General features: G+C 41.7%; 1 protein-coding gene across 1 annotated transcript; it reads right to left on the reverse strand.

The window, feature by feature from the left end:
- On the reverse strand, positions 1-26,399 carry lrrc75bb (leucine rich repeat containing 75Bb). The gene is made up of 5 exons (XM_087174063.1): positions 26,272-26,399; positions 25,808-26,152; positions 20,808-20,936; positions 17,210-17,322; positions 1-2,549 (listed from the first exon to the last, which is right to left on the reverse strand). Exons 1-5 carry the CDS (start codon positions 26,326-26,328, stop codon positions 1,946-1,948), a joined length of 1,248 nt encoding a protein of 415 aa, XP_087030189.1. The 5' UTR covers positions 26,329-26,399; the 3' UTR covers positions 1-1,945.
- Positions 26,400-27,759: the final 1,360 nt, after the last annotated feature.

Here is a 27,759-nt window from a genome sequence, read left to right on the forward strand (position 1 = left end):
AACCGGATTCAATTCATGTTTATTTTTGAAGCAACAGCAGGCAAACATCACTTTTACTTTAAAAGCGAGCCATGAGGACAAAATCAAATTAATTTACAAACGCTTTTTATCATGGCAGTGATTCGTATGAAGGTTGACGATTTATCTATCAAATCCAAAAGCAATAAGAGATAAAAGAGCGAAAACATTTACTTCAGGATGTGAGCGACTCTATGTCAACAACAACCCATGTGTGTATTCAGGGACAGAGTCGTCCTTAAAGTGCAAATGAGTAAACATTTCATTTCTATGATCAAAGGTAGTAATTTACCCAGCATGTCCAGCAGAACACGCTCACACACACAGGCGCACACCCTAATTATGCTCTCATAGACACACACGCACAAACACACACACATACACCAAGCATCCTGTTCATTAATATCCCTGCAAAACACAAATAACCGTTTCCTGAATAATAGCATGGGAAAAAAAATGAACAGATCACATTAACTTCTGTAGGCAGGATGAAGTGTGGGCTCTTGGGGGGTTGTGTTAACATGCAGCAATTTTTTATCTCAAATTTATTGGGATATTAATGGACATATGAACTCTCTCCCCTGTGTCTGTCTGTGGGGTCTGATGCTGCACAACAGTAAACAGTCAAGCCTGTTTTTTAAAAAAAACAATACAAAGAGATGACAACCACACGTGAAATAAAAAGACTAGTCAAAAAGAAACTTGCAGTTTATTCATGCCACCACAAAGACTTATGTGCAGGCTGTAGCACCACAGAGGGAAGAGAAGATAAAAGCAGAGCTGTTCGCAATGGTTTCGTTTTCGATTCTGTGTGTGCCTTTAAAAACAGAGTGGGCATCCCTCTCTTTGCTTACGGTCTGATTCATAAATAGAATCACTCATGAAACACCAGTGGACGAAATTATCTGGGGCTAGTCCTATTTACTGGGAAAAAAATAGATCCCCTGCTCACCATCTGTGACTGAAGGGGCCTAACGAGACCCGATAGAGGCAGTAATCAGTTCATCAGCGGCTCACGCCCCAAACACTGTGTGCGTCGTCTGCATGTCTGCATGTGTGTACCAGGCGGAGGCCATCCTCAGTACAGCTGCAGCATCGGTATCTCAGCATGTACTGAAGCGTCAGCGCTTGACATTTAAATTAAAATGGGATTTAGCGTGCTTCATTTACTTACCCTAAGTCACCATTTATTTTGAAAATAGTTCCTGAATAAATGCTGTGTCCCAACAGGAGAAAGTGGAAGCATATTTTATGTGAACATAATCTCACTGCAGCTGAGTTCTGACTAAAAATATTTCTATCATAGCAAAAAAAAAACAAACAAACATCAGCTGAAATTAAACTGATCGATTTCTTAAGCAGGGTATTTAGTTACTTTGATTTATTCTGACTTCTCACAGACACAGGGCAGCAGGGGCGAAGTTGTTAGAGAGGCCGGACCAGATATAAATATTTGCCTAGGGAATGTGAATCAGTTACGCTCCCCTGTCCTCAACAGCTACTGCTGAGGTGCCCTTGTGCAAGGCACTTAACCCCCAGCTGCTCCAGTGGATCGTGACAGATAATTGGAAGCTTCAAAGTGTGAGAGCACAAAACTTTAGGAACATAAAGCAGTGAAGAACAGCAAGCGTGTTCAGCTCAGTTCAACTTCTCCCGGACAAATGACGGTGAAATCAATCCATATAAATATATTCTCACTGTCTGTACAAACACAGAAATGTCTGCGTCACACTGCTGGCTTTCAGCAGTCAGAGCATCCAGAGGGAAACACAACACAGTTAGTTATTTTTAAAGTTGTTTTCAGAAACATGTGGGTCAGTGTAAGCATCTTCTGCCACAATGACACCTGCTAACACACGAGGCTAGACTTAGGGTGAAGTGATACAGAGGGATATAAGGGGCTGCCAGGGAAAGCAGCTCTGGGCGATCACCTCCCACAGAAGTGCAGCGGCACATTTTTTGACACATTTTCTTCTCCAAAGCCCCAGGCTTGAAGCTCCAGCCTGTCCTCCTCCTCCTCTCTATCGTCATCCTCCACATCCCCCTCCTCGTACAGACTGGGCTCTTCCACAGAGGTCTCCATGTTTGGGTTGTAGCTACCAAATGCCTGCGCCTCACCGGACTCATAAATGGTGGGGAGGCTGCTGCGTAAGCCGAAGCGCCGCCGCAGGGCCACGAGCAGCGGCTGCGGCACGGTGAAGATATCGACATTGTTGCCCAGGTCGATCCAGGCCAGGCTGGGGAACTTATTAGGATCCTTCACTGTGTCTGTCAGGTCTTTCAGGACGGCCACTGTCAGGCGGTTGCCGTTGACAGCTAGTATGGTGAGCTTGGGCAGGCAGCTGAGGTGAGGCAGCAGCAGCCGTAAGCTCTCGTCCTGCAGCTCGGTGAAGCTCAGGTCCACAGCCGACACCGCGTCACTGCTGCTCTGGAGGTAGAAGGCCACGCGGTGGACGTCTCGGCCAGACAGCGGGATGCCAGACAGGTTGACCACATCACCTGACAGTTTCTTCTTCAGGGTGGTCTTCAGACTGTGGCAGAGGAGACAAAACAGAGTTAATTTCGTTTATTAGCTGGATCTCCCAGGGACAAAGTGGCCATCTGTTGCAAGCAGTATCAAAAGTGGGCTAACTCTTCAGTAGTAGACAAACAATCTTTACATAATGATACTGAGGTTATTGATTTATAAGGCTCTGTAATGGGGTACTACTCTGTCCCACAAGTGCAGGGAAACTGCAAAGTATGCAAAAACAGAAACAACATCCAAAAGTATTTAGTGTAGAGAGTGTAGCAATCAATAATGTAAAAAAGAGCATTTGCATTTAAATGTGTCTTGGTCTGAGTCCCTCAAGCAACAAATTCTGTCTCCTGGGCTGAATGTCATCCTCTGAAAGGCGCCAGCTGTTTTCAGTTTCGAGTGTCACTTCTTTCCTGTAAAGCCATCTCCAAGCCAGCGCTAAGTCTCCATGTACAAAACAGCCATCAAAGACAATAAATAAATGAATAAATTATTGGAAATCAGAGTGTAAAAGGCAAAAGCAAACATGTTGCCCATTCTGTCTGGGCCAATTAGAAACAATGTGTCACCTTGTTTTGAGCTGGGACTGTAGTTACACCCCTGGGATAAGTGTCATTTTGAAAACAGGGATTTAGGAGAGGGAAACGCATCCCCTTCTTTGGATTTTTAAAAATCAGGTCACTTGTGTCTGAAGCACTGTGAGTGACGGGTGAATAAACCACCGGAGCTGATCTGTAAAATTTTATGAAATGAGAGAATTCACAGATTCTGAATCCTGAAAATATCCCTCTAAAATGGACTAATGCACGTCCTTCCCTTAAAGCTATTTGTAGTTTTTTTTATTCTTTATATTGCTACATAGCCAGCGTTAGCATTAACAGCTGTTTACTGACCAGTCTGGAGGAAATATTGCGCGTTCAGCATCAAACGTTCAGCTTTCTCCAGTAGTTGAAAACAACCCTCTTGTTTTGCTACTGTTCCTACCACTTCTCTTTTCTACAGAAGTTAGCATGCTAACCAGCTAGCCCAGTCACTGTGTAGCATCCCATCTGCCCTGAAGAAGTAGCACTGCTCAGAGGACGTATATAACCTTTTTGTATTGTAAATGCAACGATCGCTGAAGTTCTTGGCAAGACTGGACAGTAAACAGCTTTTAATGCTAATGCTAGCTATGTAGCAATGTCAAACCTTACAAATAGCTCATTTAAAAAAAAAAAGTTTCATTATTTGGGAATTATATGCATTTGCTGTCTTGCTGAGAGTCAGATGAGAACTCTTGTGTCTGTGCATTAAATATGAATCTATCACCAGCAGCCAGCTAGCTTAGACAAAGTTGGGCACACAAACCTCTGTAAAACGTTGAATCGTAGTTTTTACACTTTGGTTTGTGTAGTTTTTGTACAAGATGGATGCAAGTTGATAAATGAGCTTTAGACATGCTGGTGTGCAGATTTTGTTACTGTTGAACAGAACCAGAATATCAGTTTCCCACTGTTATCCAACAGCAGGCTGCAGCTTGATATTTGATGCACACACATAAGAGTTATCTTCTAACCTCTAAACAAGAAAGCAAATATGCAAAATGTCAAATTTGTCCTTTGAGTTTTGTCAGATAAATGTGATAAATTGGAGATATTGTGCGAGACAGACAGGAAGGTAGAGGGGTAGATGATGGGTGGACGAACGCACTGTAGAGGGACAAAACTTGGCAAGAAACAAGAGCAAGAAAGGCAAGTGATCATCTGTTTCAGTCAAATGACTTCAGACAACAGGTGTGAGTTGAATCCATCTTAAAGAAAAGCACTCTTATAACTGTCACGCTTGTCCGGTTGGATCACTGTATCCCTCACTGCCTCTGATAGCACTGGGTAGTATGAAACAAAATGTTCTCTCTATACCAGAGCGTAGTCAAATATGCATAAGAGCTATGTAGCAGCTGCATGCATGCATGTCATGCAGTGAAGTGTTAAGACGGAGCCTGCTGCAGTGCATTAGACCCTTTATTTTTAGTGGCATTTACACTTGGAAGAAGTCAGAGCGAAAACATCTGCCAAACAAATGACAATGAGGTGGAAGTGTGGGAGACTTTGTTTAAAAAAGCTGACAAACAGGAGAAAGATGTTCTGTTTAACTGGCCTAAGGTTTATCCTCTCTTTGTCTTAGTCCTGTCTGCCTTTGCTCGTCCCTCCGTTTCCTCAGGCGCAGAGAGGATTATCTCTGCATCTCTCTCTGCTCTCTGGTCTGTCTGGGAGCCTCATAAATCGGCTGGCTGTGCTCTTTACATCAGTCACCCTCTCTGCTCGGTTAAGGGAAAGAAAAAGATCTGTAGCACACCGGGGCTGTGATTCGCAAGATTATTGATTCCAGGAGTAGGCTGTAATTCATCTCTCCCAGCTCCTTCATATCCTCACTCTCGCTCACTGCCTCGCACTTTCCCTCTCTTTCTATTTCTCTGCCTCTTTTCTTTTTTCTCGTCATTGTAATCTCACTGTCTCTGAAGCTGAATTGCCTGTATTCACTCTCTTTTTTGAATGGCTCACTTGAAAGGTTATGGAATTAAAATTCTCCTCTGGCCACCAGGCTCCAATAATTCTGCACAAATTAAAATATCAAGATCAGTTTTTTTTCAAAATGCTTCCTGTATTTTTCTTTTAGTTCAGCATCACAGGGCTGCAACAATTTAGGAGGTAATCTGTCAATTATATTTTATTTTAATTGATTAATGATTTTGTCAAATGTTTCCGGTACTGCACTGTTTATGTAAGAAATCACAAGATAAATCTAAGGGGTTGTGAGAGGATTAGCAGTATAGGAAGTATAGTTTATTTGTATGACTGAAATCTTTCTTAAGATTAATCTTTCTATAATCTTCAAGCCCTTAAAAAGCATTGGACACTAAATGTAGATAAATGCTGTGTGTAATGGGGAGTGGGTTAGGGTTGTGGTCTTGGAACCACAGCTTTAGTCCTTACAATGTCAGAAAATAGTGAAAAATGTCCATTATCATTTCCATCAACCTCAGGTGACATCTTCAAATTGCTTGTTTTGTCTGACCAACAGTTCAAAACCTAAAGATGTTCAACAAGCAGCAAATCCCAAACTTCCTGAAGCTGAAACCAGTAAAAGTTTGACCTCCTTTTTTTGGCAAATTCCCTAAAACAATTAAGCGATTATTGAACTGATGTTTAATAATTAATTTTCTGTAAATCTGACTAATGGATTCATTGTCTGAATCAAACGTTATTAACTTTAGCTGTAGTTTTTTAAAATGCATCTGCAGCTTCTTGGCATGCTCAACCACTCCTGTGACTTCAGAGGGTTTTTACTGTACCTCTGTGCAGCTTATGCACTTTACTGTAATGAAACTGATTATGAGCATTGACTTTTGTTCTCTTGGTCTTATTTATAGGAGGGTTTTCCTGCTTCTGCTGGAGCCCTGTCCTCTTACCTTTGTGCTTATGTTTGTGTAGGAAGAGCTATTCCGTGAGACAAAGTTAGGCAGGGCAGGTCCTGCCGCTGTGTGGGTGGTGCAGGGGGAGGATGGGCTCTAATGTGCTTTTAATGAGACAGAATAAAGAAGGCTTCAGACTTCCTTCCAAATCTGCTGCCTCCCGGCTGCAACCGTGGGCGCACTTCCACCCACGGGCTGCTCGGCTGGCCGCAGGCCCAAGGGCATAGCTAGAGCTTCTGAAGCCACAGCGTAAACTATAGTCCGTCACCGTGAAACGATAACAACACAAACAACAAAATGTCTCATCTCCCTCCCTCTGATGTGGCTGCCATGCTCGTAGGCACTGGTGCATATCCTCTTGGACCAGCTCAGATGCAAACAACTTCAAAGGATAGTCAAACCGCATAAACATGATTCGAAACAAGAGCGTCCCCTGTACCGGGACTCATTTAAAAGCAAACAACTGAGGCAAATCCATCTATTGACATCCTCAGGAGCAACTGATACAACAGTGCAGGAATCTAATAAGAGCTGGCTCTCATGTGTCAAACTATCGGCTGCTTAAATGTGGGTTCAGGCAGGCTGTCTAATTGCTTTTCATAGCCTGTCTTTCCTCAGGGATGTTGTTAACTTTTACGCACTGAACAAGGGTCCTTGCTGTTCTATAGTTATGTAAACCCCAAAGGTAGGAAATAAAACATCTGGGGTTTGTGATGTTGAAATGGAGTGCAGGCAGAGAGATCGCGCCTCCAGGAAAAGGTCAGAACACAACCGGAGGATGTGTCTTTTAATGAAGCATTTTAGAGACTGAATTTTGAGGGCTATGAAGAATCAGTGATTCAATCTTTATTTAAACTGCAGTAGATGGAGTTCACACTAGATACACCAAACCTACAGTGGCTTGATCTTTCTCGTAGACTGTCAGTGTTGATGCAGAGATTTAGCTGCCCAGCCGTAACTGTAACAACTGCACAGGCAACAAATCTGCTCCAGCAACGTCTTTCTACGCAACATAACATGTTCTAACATGTTCAAATACAGTAAATCATAATAATGTTTACACACTACACAGCTGTTTGCACTGTTATTTACCACATCTAATATTGTATTGCTTTATCCTTCGGTGCTACACATCCCCAGACGAGCTAAAAGCTTCTCCGTTAAAGGTCATGGCAGACCCATTGATTTCTGTATTCACACTAATTTTCTAAACCATGTCTAGTGCCTCTCATCGCCAGGTTAGACTCCACTCAGTCTAGTTGCCTCTCCTGATGTTACAAAAGTTAAGTGCTCATTATCAGCGTTGGTCTGCGGCTTCAATACTTCAACTAATCAATTTCCGCATGAATGCAACCAAACACTCCCCCCACACTGAGCCGGAAAAGAGGTGGAGAGCAGGAGAGGTGAATATTTAAAAAAGGGCTGGGCCTGTGAGTACACTCTCCTGGGTTAAAATACATTGACATTTTTTACAAGGAGAGTCCTACAACCTTTCAATATTCTGCCACCAGGGCGAGAGTTAAAAGCAAATGGCAGGAGAAACTTGTTCTCTGCCCACCCACATGGAATACATGTTCCCCTTCATTTAGTCTCATGAATCAGTAATACATCAAGAGACAGGGGGAGTGTTAAAGGTTATATCTTTTTCTTCGTATTCATTTACTGTGAGATTTAATTTAACAATGGGCCGTGTGTGGCGTGGTAAAACTAACTAACTAACTAACTAACTAACTAACTGACTTTTTCTCCCTGACCATTCACTCGTGTTTTTGTACGATCACAGAGACTTCCCTGGAGCTACTGGGACACACTCACACACTGTGTAAAGGATTCATAAGTTGTAACTGCTGGATTAAAGGAATAGTAGGATATTTTGGGAAATATGCTCTTTTGCTTTATTTGCTTCTGACACTTATGAGAATATTAAAGCTACTAAAGCTCACTTACTAACATATCGCATTTGTTTACTCTGTACAAAAACCTGTACAAACATATTTATCTGCCAGATATGATGTGAGAGCATTTTCCAAAATCTGGAACTATTTCTTCAGTGTTTTATAGATGAGTAATAAATAAAAATAAAAAGCAAGTTAAGTTAAATCTCAAAAAAGTATGCCTTATTTCAACCAGTGACTGTCTCAAAGGCATCTTGATAGTAAGAAAATATGCATGTCTTAATAGTGCAAAGAGGTGATACACAATATTTCAGCTGAGAGGAGAAACACTGTAATTCAAATTCAGATTTATTTCCTGCTGAGCACGCAGAGAGACATTCGACTCATTTCAGGTGAATTAAATAAAAGCACTTTAGAAACATTGGATGTAGATGCCGTTCCACACACCCATGGGATCGGTCAGATCAATGTCTGCTTCATCAACGCTTCGGTCTTGACTTGTTTATTCCTCAGATCGATTTGAGCTGTTTTGCCTCCAGGCATCTGTATAATACATGCGCAGTAGTCTGGCTCAGCCGTGGGAGATCCTACGAGGATCTAATGTACAAACTCACGCTTGTAAAGTAAGCTGGTGAAGGACGGCTCCTTTGTTTCTGTGCTTGTATTTTATCTGAATGTGCCTTCAGGCCTGGGACTGCGGGCTACAGCGCTGAACATTTCCTGTTTGTTTGACTCAACTCAGTTTTAGCATCAAATATGTGACTCTCATGCCTTAGGACAGTTTGGCTCTTGTTAATGAGAATCCTTTACAGTCTAAGCAAAAAAAAAATGTAGTTAAATATGCCATTTTCTCAACTATGCAACTGTCACACTGATATTACGGTTCTGTAGAAAATGTACTGGGAAACATGAAAGTGGTGATTGCATATAGTATCCAGTGTCCTCCAGTTTCATGGGGATAATGGCATATTTTCTGGGAAGGGAAAAAATAGCCTCAAAGCTCATTTGGATTTGGATTAAATTTCAGTGAAACATTTAGCGGATGGGGTGATCAAGGCTTCTTCCATTGTACGTCGTCAATTGAGGAGCTCCGGGCTGTGCAGTGTTTTGACATCTCAGATCAGTCACTTGGTTCTTGGAAACTTTTTTTTTTTTTTTTTTTTCAAAGTTTTGGGGGAAAGTAGCAATGTTGATGTCAACACAGAGTGAAGTGAAAGCGGTGATAGGAACAGCACATGTGCCTTTTAAAAGAAAAAAGGGAATCTATCTTAAAAAGACACAAATCATTAAAAACAGAGGCCAAATCCCCAAAAACCTCCAACTTCTAAAAAGTTAAGTCAAATCCCTGAAGATATATATTACCATTACAGATGTGAAGGTGTAGCACATAAAAGGGTCTCTTTAGTGCAGCAACTCTTAATCAGCTATCAGCTACTCCTTCCTACAACTCTCATGGGCTCTTTGGACATGAATGCGGGAAACATGCTGAGCGGCACGAACAGGAGAGACATTTTTCTTCTACGTAAAATACAACCCACACTAAAGTGAGAGGGAGAGCAACGAAAGGTGGAAAACACGACCTATACAGCGAAGAGAATGAAAGAAAAACACTGTTGTGAATCTCACTCTGCTTCGCCAAAAATAACACAGGCAGTCCAACATGGACGTGACACGGATTACTCCTAATAATGTGTGACTTCAGACCGAAGGTAAAAGCACATTTTCGCTGTTGTGCCAATGATTATAAAACCTCCTGGTACAGAATGTACCATAATGCAACTGCGCAGCGTGTAAAATGCGAAATGTAGGCTACTCCACGGGTGAGCTATAAATTCACCCATGATTTGATTTGATGTGACAAACTGGATGCTTAGGAGAAAAGAATACTGCGACAGAACACATAGAAAACAGTTTGCATTACATAACTGTATATCATGGAGGAGTGTGCCTGTGTCTGATATACTATGTCAAAGCACAGTTATGAAACCAGCATTAAAATGCAGGGCTCCGAACACAGGCTGAGGGACTTGATCTTTGGGAGTGATCTGTATCAGCCTTAAAGGATCGAGACCCACAGATCATCACAAGCAAAACAGTCTTTGTTTGTGTTACTCTCAAGCAGCAGCAGCCTTATCTCAGATGTAGTTAAAATCCAATCAATGAGAGGTTAAGAGGGGTTAAAGCCCTGGATAAAAAACAAGGAAGTCCAGAAATGCTGTTACTTAAAGCAGCGTGGCTAAAGTTTGTTAAATTAAAAACACCTTCAACTTTGTGTTTACCGATCAACACATTTAATCATTCTAATTATTTCTTTATGGCCCTGTGCCCTGAAGATTGGAGCGATAGATACTGAGTGTCTCTCCCTCCTCCCCCTCATCTTCCAGGATCTCAGTCTGTACCGCGGGAAGCCTTCAATTATTCATGGACGAGGATGGTGGCTGGATCTTTAAGTCTCTATTAAAAGTGGAGGTCAAAAAGAAAGCAGATTGAGCAGACTGAGTGCGGCATGCAGTCAAGTGGAACACCCCATATCCAAGTCTGAAAATATGACCAGAGAAAGCAAACCCTTTCACAAACCCAGCATCTGAGATTGTGCGCTTGAAAACTACGAATTCATATTTTTCACATGTTCATTCCCAGTGTTCCCAGATTTTTTTGCCCTCGCCCTAGGAGTTGACCGTGTAGGTTAGGCAGAGGTCAGATGTGTTGAGTCAGCGCCCGTTCACCTCAGGGGGGTGACATGGAAATAGGTCATACACGTTTTAAAGGCAGATGACACATGGCTCAGTGTACAGCTGTCACAGTACAGTAAATACATCGAAGAAGAATCCTCAAGTTCTTTTTTCCAGATAAGGCAAAGCAGCTGCTTGACAGAGAGCTGGTGTATTCAGATTAAAGTTGACACCTTATTATCATTATTAACATTAACATTATCATTATCATTATTATTATTATGGGGGCATCAGTCGAGGTGAGAACGTACAGAACTGGAGGAAATATAGAGTAAGTGGTACACAGAAAAAAAACCCCCCTGGTTTAAAACTTGATCTAGTGTGATGCAATTACGGGTTAACTTCTCCCAGCGTGCACTGGTAGAAAATCACCCAAGACATGGCACTATTTTTTTTCAAGCAGTCATTTGGACAATGGATCAAAAGACTTCCTGGTTGAATAAGGGTTAAACAAGACTAAAGCCATGCTAGCAGCTCTGTGAGGCTGCAACATGGGCTGGATTGATGCACGGTGAAATGCAAACATCAACAGTGCACATGCTCACAATGACCATGCTAACATGTTACTATTAAGCATTTATAATCTTTGCCATGTTCTTATTATAGCATGTTAGCATGCTAACAATTTCTAATTAGCACTAAACACAAATTCCAGCTGAGACTCTTTATGATGTAATTAGTTTTGCAGGTATTTAGGCATAAACTAAGATATTGAACACATTAAATGATGTGATGAAGACACTAGATGTAAATGATGCAAACAAGAGATTTCATTCTGAACCACAAAAAGTAAACCTCATAGAGTCAGGGGATCGCCAAAGTCGGTAGGATTCATTGTCTGTCTTTCAACTGCTTCAGCTGAAATGAGGTTAATATATGCCATCTTCCTGTGGGTGGAAGAGAAAAACAAAGAAATAAAGATAGATTTTCAGATAGATTTTAAATTAAGTGTGGATATGAAGTTGAAAGAGCAGGCAGCAGAATAAACTTAAGTTCACAGGTCACTAACACATTCAATAGTTAAGCACTGCAAAGGTGAGAGGTGTAGTGCCTTGACAATATTGCTGTGGCCCTGGAAGGATCATGTAAGGGAGAAGGGCTCAAATTAACAGCGAGGAAGCGAAGTGGAAGGGATTTCTTTAAAGATTAGAGCAAATTAGTCTGAGCAGAGCAGGGAGATACTGGAGAGAGAATCCCAGTGAGCACTCCTCTGGTGATTAGCCGGTGAAGAGCCGTCGAGGAAACCAGGGATAGAAATATAGTCATTGAAATGCCGCTGAAAAAGTGGTCATAAGCATCCAGAGTTTTTCACAGACGTCTTAAAAACTTTCACAGCTCAACTGAATGTAGCTTTAGTCAAGATGCCTAGACGGCTTCTTGCTGGCTAATTCTCGCCAGGGTATGATTCAGAAGTGAGAGGATGACGTGAGGTGCCACTAAAAGAAATCCCTTTTTTTTTTATCCTATGAGCAAAGACAGGGAGAAGGTGGTGATCTTGTTGAGGTGGAAAGGATATTCAAACACCGGTAATAAAGAAGAAAGAGATGGATTTATAAGCACAGTCTGGAAGAGTCATGACGCAGGATAGGGAATGGCCTCTAGGTACAGTATGGAAGAGGCTATTTTAGCCTCATTCTGTATAACAGCATCTGGGATTTGAAATCTGAGCAGCCACAGGAAAACACTGGAAGCAACACAGCATGAATTGAACTAAGGGAAGAAAGTATTTCAAAACCAGAGCTAGGAGAGTTGCGGTAGACGATTTAAACTTGAACAGTGAGCAGAGTCTCTAGTGAAGGAAACTGGGATCTGAAACTTGTTATTGAGTTCAGACCTACAACCTTGGGCTGCAGTTACAACAAATTTCTTGCACAATGTTGTGTAATTTTTACGTTTTTTCTGCCGCTGAATGTGGTTTCTTGCCGGGAGCAGGTGGTGGACTTTGTAGCTTGACAAGATCTTTGGCCAACGTTGCGTTTACGGCCATTAAGGCATCAGTATGCTTCAGCTTAACTACTTTACATGAAGGGTTGTGCAAATATGTGTGAAGGCAGAAATGTTTACAGCTGGTTTGAAAACATCAAACAGGCCGAGTTCAGTTCGAGTACAGAGAGAATCGAACAGCTAATGTTTTACTTATCATTGTTGCAATGAGGATGATAAAGAAGAGACATGATACAATTGTTGACATGTCCAAATTTCAAGACATGAGGTGAAATAGTTGAATCTTCTTTGAAATCATTTGAAGTACCAAGTACCATGTCTAAACTGTGCAAGGTTAAGTATGATGTGTTTTCAAACATCTTTGGATGTTAAATGTTACCAGATGATGTTAGTGATTGTGAAATCAGCAGAGCACGAGCATGCAGAGCAGAACGAGGAAAACATTTGTTGTTTTAACCAAACAAAAGTACTTATTTACCACTTTGACATGAATGCAAACTACTTGGATTTTTTGGCACCAGGTAAAGAACTGTTTGTTACAACTTCAACAGCCCCTTGTTAAGTAACTATTAAGTTTCATATGAACATAAATAAAAGTGATGACATGTCTTTTGGACGGCCTTCACAGCGGGAGGAAAGGCACTCTACTCTGAGCAGTGTGAGGTCCGGGTCAGATATCAGGACACACAGACCATCAACGCTCACCCACAGCTGATGACACCTGCCCAAACAGCTGTCACAGCCACGACTCGTTTCACTCTTATTATCAGTCGGCACGACCTGTACGACTGAACATTAGCACTTAACTACATCCTGCCCAACAATGTTTTCTATGGTGACTCAAATAGAGCAAAAAGTGCCAGATGCACAGAGATTTCCCTCAGTCCTGTGAAGGTTAAAACAAACAGAAGACTCAGTCGACTCCTTGAACCACAGTCATTTCTTTAAATGTACTGAAGTCTGTAAAAGCTGCGGTAAGCATCAATTATTGCCTTGCAGTAAAGACAAGCAATGAAACAGCATCTGCAATCGGAGACTAATCTCATCAAAATGTGCTGGAAGGGCAATTTTAGCGTAATAAAAAAAATGAGCTTGATGAATCTGAAATTCAGTACCAATTACAATAACATTAAAAACTCCTCTGGGGACTCAGCAATACTGTACATCTCAGAAACCTGGCACATGCAGCCGCAGAGAAAAAAAATGAAATTGCCTTGATAATATATTAAGTGTGACACACTTGCGTTGCAGTTTCAGTGTTATAAAAGCAAAGCAGGCTGGATTATTAAAGCTTGAGTTATGATTTATGTGTTATCTCAGGAAGATTTGCAAGCAAATGCACACATTTCATGAAACCAATCCAATTTGAGGCAGGGTTGGAGAGCAGGCTGCAGCATATTTCCGGATTTATCAAGCAGACTTTTCAATATCACTTCATGGAGAAAATAAGAACGTAAGCATGCGACATAGATTATGCGATGGCTAATGCTTTTCCACTCCTAAATATGAAGAGATCAAATTCTCAATCGATTCGAAGCGAAGCAGGAAAAAGAGGGAAATACACGACTTCTAATCGGCAACCTTGCAGTGATTCCGCCTCCCTCCTTTTTCTCTCTGTCTGACAGAGCGTTTCCCCAGAGCCTCAGCTCAAACTGCAGAACCGCTCTGTGTGGCAACTGTTGAACAAAATGGACTCTCAAAAGAAGGAGAGAAAACCCCCACAGGAAAACAAGAGAGGAAGAAAAATCAATGCAAGGAAAGGGATTTTAAAATAGGAGAATTCAAGGAGGTAGGAACAAAAAAAAAAAAGGACAAGGAAAAAGGAAAAGAGAGCAGGAGGATGAGGGAGACTGAGAGAGAGAGAGAAACAGAGGAAGGGAGGATTGGGCTACAATGAAAAGATCAATATCAGAAAAGCATCTGAAACCATGTCAAATTGTCCTAATGTTTCATTTGATCCAAAGACATTTATTTCTGCACGTTTTAGCGAGCACAATAATCATGGAGGCACAATAAACAAAAAAGAGTCTGGCCTGAGTCCCACAGTAAAGGGCTGCTGTCTGGATGGTTGCAGTGGAGGCAGTGAGGGAGACAGGGCTTGTTAATGAGCACACTGGGAGAGTCTGCCTTGTTGTTTTGTTGAGTGTTATTTCGAAACATTGCAACCAAGAGACTTGGGCGGGAAGTTAACTCAAGCTGTCAAAAAATCTTTCAATCTGGGTTAATTGCTCAGGGAGAGGGAGTCTCATGATTATCATTTCAGTTTTTTTTTCTTTTCATTATGTCTCAACAAATATACCTGCGTACATGTTACTTAATTTGAGTTGGACAGCATTTTTATTTGTTTACGCAGTGTTTTCACAGTTGCTGCAATAAGACTCTTTCTTTTGCTCTTTCTTTATCTCACTTAAGCATAGATAATCAGCCTGTAACGGCCCAAGTTCAAATCTCAGACTGTTTACTCAAGCTACTTATCTTAGTCTCTTGTCTCAGCAGATCATTCTTGGAGACAGTTTGGGAGTACACATTAATGATGAGGGATAATGGCAAAAAAACATCTGCGCTGTTAGAATCTGTAAAAACAAATCACACTGCTCATGGGTGGTGTTTCAGCTGGTGTGAGGCTGTTTTTATCAAGTAGTATCAGGCAGGAAACAGCTTTTGCTGCTGAGAGGCAAGTGTGAAAATGGACGTATCATTCATCCTATAGGTCTATGTGCTGTATAAATGCTGCAAAAGCAAAATGCTGAATCTATGGAGAAATGCACACAGCGCCTATTCGGCCTTAAAATGAGCTGTCAGCACCTCCATAAACTGGTGACGTCACAACGAAACACCCTCAGCTGTGCCACCTGGACTCACTGTCACTTGCCATTACTGGTAAGTTTTACCAAGCTACGGTAGTAAGCTACAATCCTTTTTTCTGTGATTGGCCTGGCCATGTGCCACTAAGAAAAACAGTCAGCCAATCAAAAGAGAGGCTCTGAGACCGACACATAACGCCCTGTTCTTGGCAGTGCTCCAGAGAGAAGCATGAAAGAAGAGATGTAAAATTATTTAGAGATGGTTTTTGGTACTTAAAAGCACAATTATATCTTCTTATGAATTTCAAAACTTCAAATAAAACACCAGAGAAGTGTAAAGTAAAAAGTATATAAAGGAACACGTGAAATTGAGAAAAGTAAAAAGTTTATTAAAAAATAAAATGCACAAAAAGAAATCCATTAAAAGCACACAATTGAGAAGCATAGCCATAATGCATCACTCCACATTTTAATCAATTTGTGTCACCTCAGGATTTTCTAAAACCTCTTTTCTTCCATCAAGTTTCATTTGCAAGTTATTTTCCTTCAAAAAGATTTTCCTCGGGGGCGTGCGGCAACATTTCACCATTAATTAACAAATGACCGTGTGGATGAATCAGACTCAGACCAATAATAACACAAGGGTTGAATTGAGATTGAGTTAAAAAAAATATATATGTTGATGTTGAAATGATCTGCAGCAGCTGCACGATGACGGGAGCAAAGGAGCAGGTCAGGTGATGTTGTTGTAGAGCAACAAAGTCTATACAGGGCAGAGGTTGGTTAATGGATGAGACACCAAAACATTGGCTGTTAACCTAGGAGGCGACTGTTCATTTCCAACGTTTATCACCATAACCACGATTTCTTCCTAACAGTAACCATGCGTTTATTATTGTAACCATGACAACAAAGGTCACCTAACTTTAATATAATATCTAATCCCTTTGTGCCTAACCCTAACTAAACTTTAACCACAGTGATATCACATCATAGATCAGGATTATTTTTCAATTGTGATTTGTAACAGTGTTGGAAGTCACAGACAAATGATGTTGTCCTGTCGACACAAAGCGCCTCTGTTTTGTTCTAGAGGAGATGGACAAACAGTGTATTTGCTTAATTTAGATGAGACTCGCTGAACACAAATCAGAGCAGCAGGGCCGATTAGAGCTGCATTCAACAGGTGAGGCGCTTGGTGTATAAGATAGTCCTAATGTTATCACTGTCCACGAACAGTGCTCCAGTTCCTCATACTGTGCCACTGAAATAACACAGAAAAATGTCTGCATGTGATGGATATTCCTTCCCCGCCACAGCAGCAGGAATAACCTCAGGTCAGCATCAGCACCCTCTGCTTTATAACCACTCATACGTAAAACTAATGATGTGCTGAAAAGGAGAGGATGAAATTATTCTGTTGAGTTGGCATTGTGTTGTTTTCCACCTCGAAGATAGTGTAAAAAGTACGTCACCATATAATATCAGAAAGTCAGACTAAATCCATTTTTTTGCTAACTACCTGGAGTTCTGTTTTTAAAATTTATTTTCCTTTGTTGCACAGGAATCCACAAAAAAAAGAGTTATTCCCAGGAACAACTTTAACATCACAAGAAAACCCTAAAACCTAAATAATGCATTATCACAAATGTAACCTCAAACTAACGGGGGAAAAATCTTCCCAGAAACAGGCGACGGACTTGTCCCAGACTTCCTCTACGTCTAGTATTTCAGAGCGACTCTGTGGAGGATTATGATTGGCATTGATGCTTATGGCGAGGATGTGTTTACTGTGGCAGGAACTGTCGATCTGAAGACTGATGGCACAGCAGAGAGGACACACTCACCAGGCCTGAGACTTCCTCCTGGGCACGCTCTGTCTCGTCCACTTGGAGTGAGGGGTCAGGTGGTAAATCAGTTGCCGGCAGATCTTGTTGGTGGACTTGAAGGAGTCAGTCTCCTGCAACACACCCACACCCACACACCCACACACCCACACACACACACACACACACACACCACACACACACACACACACACACACAGATGGATGATGAACAGCACAGACAAAGCTAGTTCACATGACAAAAAGCAGAAGTCATTTATAAATGCCGGATCTCAGCTCCCTTTCTCTATAGTTGCAAGCTACTAATGTTCTGATTTTCACTTGGTCACAAAGCGTTTCTTTCTTGTCCTTTCAAAACAGCTGCTTCAAACATTTCCTGCATCGAAACATTAATTTAGTTTCCCTTTTGCTTCTGTCTTCCTCCGTGTCTCCTCCTCCTCTCTGCCTTCTCTTTTCTCTCTTCCTCCTCCGTCAAAGACTTTAAATGGAATGGGTTGCGCTGAGCAGGCTAAATCTAATTAATGGTACAACACGACAACAAGAAAAAGGCAATGTGGCGAGAGAGAGAAAAAAAAGAAAGACAGGGGCAATTTACCTTAAGGCGATTAACCATTCCCGCTGCCACTTCTTTTCTTGGGCGATAAACAAACATGCCTCATACTTCAAAACGTTCTGTGCTGCTGTTTCAGCCACTTGGATGACTGAACACGATGTTACAGCAGCGCATACTGATGATTTGCTGTGTGAAAGTATTATTAGAAAACTGTGGTGTGGAAGAATCAACAAAGTCCCTAAATGTGCAGAACTGTAACTCCGTTAGCATTGATAGAAAAGAGTGCATCGAAACAAAATATGCATTAAATTAACTGTCTGTAACTGATGACCATGAAATTTAAAACACTCACAAATTACGCCCTCAATATGCGCTCGAAGATAAATCTCAGTGTGGTGGAAACTAGTTGCCACAGAAGCTGCCAGGCCTTAAATCTAGCACACTGCCTCTCTACATCCTCGTCACGTCTGACACAGTATCCCGCCACGGGTCACCGGCCAGCCAGGAGAACATCACTGCCAGCGACTCACTCTCCCTCCCTTCCTCCTGGGCTTTCCTGTTTCTTACAGGTGATTATTATCTGAACTTGTTAAGTAAACACTAGACCAGTGTGACTTTATCTTAAGGCAACCCATCTTTTCCTAAATCAGATAACGGGAGACTTTAGATAACTGTAATGGCCCCTGGGTCTGTGTTTTACAGCTTCTCTCAGCTGCTTGTGCAGCGTTATCACCCTCATACTTGAGTTTGAAATGTAATTTGAATTTTAATATGTCTGATTTGTATGCCACGCTACAAGCGGATGAACTGACTCTCAGTTTGGATAAATCAAAATTTATATCTTAAAGGACCAGTCCTTCATTTTATACAGTGGGATCCACTTTCCCATAGGAGTGAATGGTGAAAGTGCTCTCTGACCCTGATATGCATAGTTAAAGAGTTTGTCTTAATGATGAAAGGTTCAGGCCTGTTATACTGCTGAGTTTATGAATGTTACTGATACGAACAAACCTTTTATAGCATCAAAAACCATTCATAATTTAACATTAGTCTTTACCTGTCAATTGATTTCAGAATGACAACAGATTATAATCCTTTGTTGTGAATAATAGTGCTGCACCGATCTTTTACTTGTGCACTGTACCTTTAGGGACTGTACAAAAATGACTGGTTTGGTGAACGGGGCTGAATCCTTTCACTTTGTAAAAAAAAAAAAAAAAAGCAAATCCCTCACAGGGATTATTCATGTTTTCTTTGAACCCTTTTATTGACTTGAAAAAATAACAACCTGCAACATGTCAAAATAATATTAACACTTTTAAATTGGTACAACTTCATTAACAATCATTTACCTTTAACCTTAGTGGAGCTTTTCATGTTCGGAACCAATGTACACGTTAATAAAACACCCATACACAGACAGGACTGTTCTCCTCTCCACATGTCAAAGGTCAACTTCATGGTGCATGGCACAAATGGAAGTTGTCTTTTTGACGTACTAACTGTTTATACAGCAAAGAAAAGTAAGACTAACCCTACATATAGACAAAACTAAAACTGTCTATATGTTGGGTTCCTCTTCCCTCTTTCTCAATCCCTCTAATAGTTTTGTAAAGTTCCTTCCAGACAGTGAGAGGTGTCTGTGGCCTGGGACTCAACAGACTTCACAGCTCCAGAGGACTCCTGCAGCACCACGTCACCAGTTTGATCCCATTGGCCACCTACCATCTGTCACTGCCCTCAAAGTGCTCTCACTGTTAGTGCCAAAGCCATGCCGCCCCACAGGCCTCAGTGACCATGGCCCCCAGCCCTGTTGACGTCAGCTTGATGACAACTGGGCACCTGCCTACCTTTGTGCAACCAAAACCAGATCATCTAACACACCTGCAAGTCCACAGCTGGTGCCCATTTACCACTGTGTGCTGAAAGAGCAGAGGAGCAGCAGGAAAACACAGGGACTCTGCCAACTGCAGAGTCCAACCCTGACCCTGTACTTCCCTTTGGCCTTACCATTCATCCCTGACCTCTCTACCCCGCCATACCACACGCAGGTGTTCCTCTTTATAGCCGGGAATCAGGAGTAGCTCTCATTTTGATTTTCCACAGAAGACTAAAGAGTGATATGAGAAACTTTACAGAATGATTAAAGAAAGCTGAAAACACCCTCAAATAATCATCCAAAAGAAATGTCAAATCAGTTGGATTCATATCTTACTTTAATGTAATGAAGAATGTTACTAACTCTTGATATTTAGCATCCCGTCCAAATTGCTACAATCACACATCAAAGAAGATACCAATTATGACTGTGGTTAATGATAAATGTTGTTTCTGTTGTCACTCATGGATGATGAAAATGTGTAGTGTCCCATTTCACAAAGATTTCTGGGACACAATTTGTTATTCAGTTCATGAATATTATCTACAACAACAAGGCTTCTTGCATGGCAGGACGGCCTCCTGAGCACTAGCGGGACCTATTCTTCACATCTATTACACTTTATTTAGCCAATAATATTTTTCCATATTGTAATTTTACAATTGTTAATCCTGTCAACTCTGCACATCTGTCCTGGAGGAATCAAGGCTCTAAATATAAAGGGTGTTGTAGGTTGGACAGATTTGGAGCTATATATATATATATAAATAAAAATTTGACTTGACTTAAAATGTTTTGCTGAGCCGATCACGTTTCCAATGTTAAACATGATCCAGTCAAATCTGTGAATAGTAGGTACGGTCCCTTCATAATAAAGGTCAATATGTCTGAAGACTGAACATATTTAGAGACAAGACATGGATAGCAATCCATTATACCAATGGTTAAACAACTATGCTTCCTAGCTTCTGTCGTTGTTTTTGAGGGGAAGCATACTGACAGTTCATTATTGTCACAATGGCATGACAACAAACATGACGCATGCACTGAAGCATGGAGAATAAATGTGGACATGTTGCAGCTTCCCTTCTATTCTGTTTTTGTCCCGTTAATGAATGTGGAGTCTGTTGTGTTTGGGACAAAGAGATAGTTTTTTACGACTCCTACCCTCTTTGGACACTGCAGGTCCCGGGCCAGACTCAGCAGCAGCTCATGAGAAATGGGGTCCACCAGGTTGAGAAAGGCTGCGTTCTTATACAAAATGTCATTGAGCGACGTCCCCTGGAGGCCCAAGTCCTGGGAGAGAGAGAGAGAAGAAGAGAGAGGGAAGTGACTTGGCTGGCTCTTCCAAAACTTAACATGCGCTGTATAAATTCAGACATTTTGCCACCGGAGTTGTGTGTGAACAGTTGATTAAGGGTGAGAGGGGCATTGAGAGTGTTTTTTTTTTCTTCCAAATATTACAGTTAAATCCTCTAATGAAGAGAATAATCCTGGTTCCTCTCATCACATTTGCTGATTTCACTGATTTCACACAACTCTAAACCGCCTGACGACTACTTTCCTTGCTTCCAGTTAAATGCACTTCCGCTCTCTACCTTCAATCTTCAGAATTCATAAGTAAAAGATTGTGTGATTGTGTGGAACAGTTCAATAAAAGCAGGAACCAGGACACATCCCCAGGGGATGATGATATTTGTATTCATCTTCAGGCCTTTTCTATTTGCCATGACAATGTAAATATATGAAGCCGCACCTGAAGATGCGGATTCGAATGCCGACGTGTCATTAACAGCCGGTGCTTGAGACGCAACGTTTTCAGACACATCAAATTGCCTCACCAGAATGCTGCATCCACCGCCACACACACACACACACACACACACACACACACACACACACACACACACACACACACACACACACACTTTATAACAAACTAGATTAAAGAAGCAACACCAAACAGCAGAGGAGACATGAAACTGAGCAGATGAAACAAAATATTAAGGAGATTAAAGGTTTGGAGCAAGAGGAAAGAAAGTCACATGAATTATTTCTCTTCTAATCCACAACAACTGTTAAAGGATGATTTCCTCTGCTCATGGATGTTGTTATATCACTGACATAACTGCTGCTGCTGCTGTGTAAAAAGAACAGTTGCAGTGGACCATCATCCCCTAGTTTATAGCAATGAGTGTTTTATGTCATGTAAAACTGTACAAGAGTAAATACTGTCGGCTCTATAGGAACTGCAACGCTTTTCAAATAGCAGGCTGGAGGGTGATGCTGTGTAAAACATGCTCTATATGCTCTGACAGCCCTAACACTTCAGGGCACAGTGGAAAACTCCCATCAGCATTTTCTCCTCCTCCAGCTTTTGAGTTGATTTATTACAGCAGAGCGGAGCTGTGGGATTCCCTGATGCGGGGCTATCCTCCAGACCAGCTCTCCCTTCAATAAACCTCATTTAGCGCAGACCGCGGGTACCCACATGTGTCAAAAAATGAGCGCACAGGAGAGGAAATTGAAGATTATTTTGCGAAAATCAGGATGATGATGTTGATGTGCGTTAACCATGTCGTGCAGCTGTTGTTGTGCAGCTCTGTGGGCGATTCACAGCTGAAACTAAAATACACACAGAGATCTGATGCCATGGATTAATCTGATTGCTACTCATAAAAGCATGAAATGTTTTCCTACTTGTCAGCAACAGGATGCCTGTACACATGGCTGCACGACTTCAGATCCCACTACAAATGCCCTTGTGAAAGCTGCATATCTAATCTGATGTCTGCCTCATCACAAAAAGTCTGAATAAAAGCGTTGAGCTCAGAACATCATCCCACACATGCAGTTCATTAGAATCCAATTAAATATACTGCACAGTGCGACAGATCCAGTCCCACAGTTTTCTGCCTCAGTGGAAGAAACGTGTCACAGCTGTCAGGTGATGGACCCTCCAACTCTTTTTTTTTCTCCCTTGGACTAAGGGATTAAATGTTCTTTACTTAATTGACAAAATGACACAATCCAAGGTATGACGTCGACTGCACGGCTGTCTGTGCGAGAAAAAAACATAAAGCCTGAAGTTTCCGAGACACAAATGCTCAGCCAGCGGCAACAATGCTTTGGCAGAGGAGGAGGTCAATAGGTCAGCTTAGTCAGATGTAACAGGACATATGAGGAGTAGTTTCTTCTTCACATCTCCTCTAACACATGACTATGCTAAGCTTGCTCACATCTCCACTAATAGTGCTACAGACGCATGTGATCTGTCGCTCAAATCAAGAACCTTCTACACACATTCTACTTTTATCCAGTTTTCAAATCTAAACAAGCCAATATTTTTACTGAAATCTAATTCACCATCTAAAAAGTGAGTTTCTAATGTTCACTATGGCTTTCAAACGAACACTTAACTCCAGTACATGAATCTTCATCAGATATTCATGCAGTAGCTGCAGGTCATCGGCACCTCGTGCCAAAGTGCTTGTTCGCTTTATAGCTGAGAGCTGGATGAGAAGATTGATACCGCTCCCACTTACAGTGTCTTTATGCTAGGCTAAGCTAACCAGCTGCAGGCTGTAGCCTATTTAGTGGACGGACATAAACATAAACATTTAGTTAATTAACAGAATAGTTAACCATGATTAATTTTCTGTTGATCATCTAATCATTGCAGCTGCCTGGCCAGATTTGAACTGGACATGTTGTGGTTATGGGGGATGGCAGCTTGGACCCGTTGGCTACAATCCTGCTCTGTGTCAAATGTGTTAAAATAAACAGATAGCTACACTTCTCTTAGTGTTGAAAGCAAAAAAAATGTCTTCTGTTTTTTAATCTTTGCCTTGCCAAACATCAACAACTACAGATTAACGGATACTTCAACTTCAACACAATTTGTCTTGAAGTATTTAACATTGAATGAAATAAACATGTGTATCGTGAGCGCTAACCTTAGACTTCATACAACAAGGTCTTCATGCACAACAGAGAACACTTTAATTAGTGTCTTCCCCATTGCTGCACCTTGGTTACTCGGTGTGCATGCTGCAGAGCGTAACTGATATGACTATTTGCTGATTCTTTGTTTACTAATGAATATCTAGAAGATCCCAAACTAATTAACTTAATGGCCTAGAAGGCAGATCTGCGATGGAGATACGGTGTGGAGGTCGGTCTTATTGGTTCCTCTTTGTAATGACTTCCTTTTAGTGAACGAAACATGTTCCAGCATCCATCATCTCGAGGTGATTATCTCCAAATCCATCCGTCCCTGAGAGGAAAAGCCTGCTTTGCTGCTGAGGCACAACAACAGGAGATCTACTGCCAGTTTTTTTTCTTTTCCAGTCTTGAAGTATTATTAGTCAGACACTTGGCTTAGGCCCCAACAACATACACCAGTAGCAGCACTCTGGCTTCACCTCAGTGAGCGATGGAGAGAGTATTCGTGCTCCGTGAGCAATGTAAATGCAGTGCCATGGAGAAAGCCGCCCGTACTCACGACCAACAAATCTACATGTTGATCTGTAAAATCCTTCTTCCTATAAGACATGACTGACTGCAGGACTGCTTTAATAAATACAGAGACACATTGAAGTCTTACAGGAAGCTATGCATGAGTCATATCGCTCCTGCTTCACACAAATATGAACATATACTTCATAGAAGTTTAAATTCATCCCACACCTACAGCATTACATCCTCAGTTAATGGTTTCAGAGCAGAGATACTCAGAAATCTGTTCAGTTCAGACTTTTCAGACACGCGCCGCGTCCCATCAGCATTGTTTCCTGCTTTAATCTGCACACATCTGTATAATTTATTCTCTGGCACTGTACAGATGGGCAGGGAGTTTTCATGACAGGGGGCCCTCTTGATCAGAACTGCTTTTGTCTGAACTTCAACACTGTTCGCCTTTGATCAATGCACAGCTACCAGAAGGCAGTGGAAAGCTCAAGCTGAGCTCTAAAAACTATTTCTTTATTCCTCTTCTCTCTAGTTTGGATAAATCTTTGGAAAGTGAGGATTAAACCAGGGAAGGTGTTACAAATAAGAGATTAAAAATAACCTTACCTTAGCTAGGCTATTGTTTGGAGATGAGACAAAGACAATGCTGTGCAACAGGGACGGATTAGAGCTATTTAATAATACCACAGTTTGGATAATCTGCGCCTTCACATGTGGATTTGTATATTTGACATTCTCTCTTCAATCCTTCTTCACACAGGAAGCAGGCAACAAACAGATATAGCTGTCCATTCATTTAGGTTATTCACTTAGGATTTTCTTTTAATCCCTGCAGCCTTGTCCCTGAAAAGGCCTCGTTAACAAGAGTCTAGTATATCATTTAAAAATATGACAATCATTCATTTGAGATCAGAAAGTCTGTCATATTCAAGAATGAAGGCGGGTCTTCTTTTGGATGGTTCTGGTATATTCTCAAAGGCCAGCATGAAATACACTCAGTGCTCTGTGTTGTTTGGAGCTCATTGAATATTCAGAGCATGAACCAGCTCCATGACCATTTCCTTTCAGACAAAACAGGTGGGCGATTTAGACAAGCATCTCAACAAATGAGGCGTTATAAGTGGCACATTTTTCCTCAGGAATATTAAAAGAGTTCATTGTGTTTGGCATGTCCTTTATGTATGACAACCACGTTTATGAGAAGTTGCAAAAAAAGTAAATGATTAAAGGATTTTAACTTTAAAAAAAAAAAAGATTAACATAGTGACACCTGCAGGTGCATGTGTCTGTTTGAAATAGGATCTGCTCCAGTGACTGTGGTCATCATATCTCCAGCTGGGCTTTTACTGCTTCATTCAGTCAGTGAACAGTGGGCTACATGTCAGATTTACTGTAATAAGGACACACCAGTTGGACAAACCTCTGTTGTGTTATTCATCATTTGAAAATAATAGAATGAATGAATGTTGTGTTGAGCTCGAGCATTTTCTGACTTTGGTGAGCACAAAAACTTGCTGTAGTTTCTCAGTGAATTTAAAAATCTACATGTGATTCGCAGATAAAAAAAAAATTATTATCTCGTGAGAGTAATAAAACTTTTTGCTCACGTGTTTATATGGAGTCAATTAAATCACGTCAAGAACAAAGTTTCAAGTGCACTGACAATAAACGGATCCACAATAATGTCCGCCACTTACCTTCCTCAGCAGTTTGAGCACTTCCGCCGCCTGCTCCATCTTCTGCTCCCGGAGAAGCCTCTGGATTTCCCGGATCCACGCCACACGTCTGACATAAGGGCTGTGGTTGTTTTTCCGCAGCATCCCTGGGAGCTTGTCGGACTTGAGCATCAAGGAGGTAAACAACAAGTCTCCGCCGCCTCTGCCGACACTTCTCTCGCTTTCCCCCGGGAGCTCATTTCTCTGCCGCCTTCTCTTGGACAATTTGCTCTCCAAATCGAGACTTCTCTGTCTGGTCAACTTAGAACCCATCACTCCTGAGGGGATGTGTCGGTGGAAGTGGAAGTGGTGGTGGTGAGAGGGATTCTACAACATGCAGCCAAAACATCACACTTAAACTTGCAGCGAGATGTGCCGAAAAACATCTACCCTCACTAAAATAGTGCTGCAAAGTTTCAAGCTCCGTCAGAACTGTGAAGCCTCACCATAATAATGTGCGGCCGCCCGGTATCGCCGTCGTCCCCTGCTTGCATCCAGTCCATGCACTGCCTGAGCACTCTGGCATCCTTTGCTTTACTCGGAACTGGTGCCCTCCTCAGCCAATCAGATCGCGATGCTCTGCACAGCCCGAGAGGGAGACTCATGAGGGAAACTGCTCTCAGCTTAGTTTTCTTATCTGACCCCACATCACAACGCACAGGGTGTTGATCTAACACGGAGTCAATCAGAGAAAGTAGACATGCTTAATCCTGAGTTATTGTAGGGTCTTATGTAATAATTTCATAATCTGGATAGATAGATAGATAGATAGATAGATAGATAGATAGATAGATAGATAGATAGGACCAGTGTTTAGTTCATGCGCAACATACTCCTGGGTGCTAATTTTCTGAGCACTTGGGGACAATGGACTGTAGCCACTGTGCATTCATGACAAGTATGTAGGATGGGCATTCTGCCGCCGATGAGTAATAGCACTAAATCTCCCCAGATGAAATTGCAAAATAGACTCCAACTATAAAGTACATCCATCAGCTATGCAGACTGTGAGCTAAACTATTGGATGCCCATTAAATCAGTAACAATATTGATCAAAACCCACGCAGATGGGCTGATGGACAGACGGGCAAGACATGACCTGTGAGTTTGAACAGCAGAGAGCTACAATTTAAAACAAGTGGATCGGCGGTGATACGTCTCCACAGAGCAACAAAACAGCAGCTGCCCTTCAGTGGTTTGACGTCTCACCCTGCTGTGGACATCACAGCTGGGTGCGAGCACAGGTGGGGAAGACTTGAAACTCTCAGCCTGCGACGACAACTGTAGCTTTTGTCATACTACTTTCCCACTAATTGGTATCTCATCATGACCTGGACTGAAGCTCAAAGGAAAATCACAATTTTCTCAAGTCTGTCTTTAAGCAATCGTCACGTGCCCTTATGTACATTGAAAACAGGTTCGGTCTGCTGTCATCATTCCTCCGTTGCTTTTAATGTAAGAGATGAGGAACAAAATCCTCAGTCCTCGTTATGTGCAAAAACATATTCAAAATACTATAACTGTGGAAGATACCGGCTTGCTTTGTCTAACCCTCATATTAGCTTCTGATATACTCTGGGATATATTTTCGCCCTTCCATCACAATTCTTCCAGTATAAACAGGAGGGATGGATACAGCAAGCAAAACATGTTTCAGTGTTTATATGGAGGAAAAGAAGTGCTGTAAGAATTTCCTCCAGGCGAAGAAACGTCGACATCAGAGCTAAACTGAGACAATTTACAGACGACATGCTTGTACTGCTCATTTCTTCAACTGCGTTCACTGGCGCTGACAGAGATGTATCATGTTAACCAACTAAAAACACCTTATCTCTCTGTGCAGTGAGGAGGAGAAATGAGTTTGGGCCCAAGCTCTCAAAACCTAATCCACTGGCAGCCCTGTATGATACAACAGTGGAGTCTCGCAATCTGCT

This window comes from Seriola lalandi, unplaced genomic scaffold, assembly GCF_002814215.2.
Source record: "Seriola lalandi dorsalis isolate HSWRI2012SDOR001 ecotype SW California unplaced genomic scaffold, Sedor1 jcf7180002054309, whole genome shotgun sequence".
In the NCBI taxonomy this organism is placed as follows: Eukaryota; Metazoa; Chordata; class Actinopteri; order Carangiformes; family Carangidae; genus Seriola; species Seriola lalandi.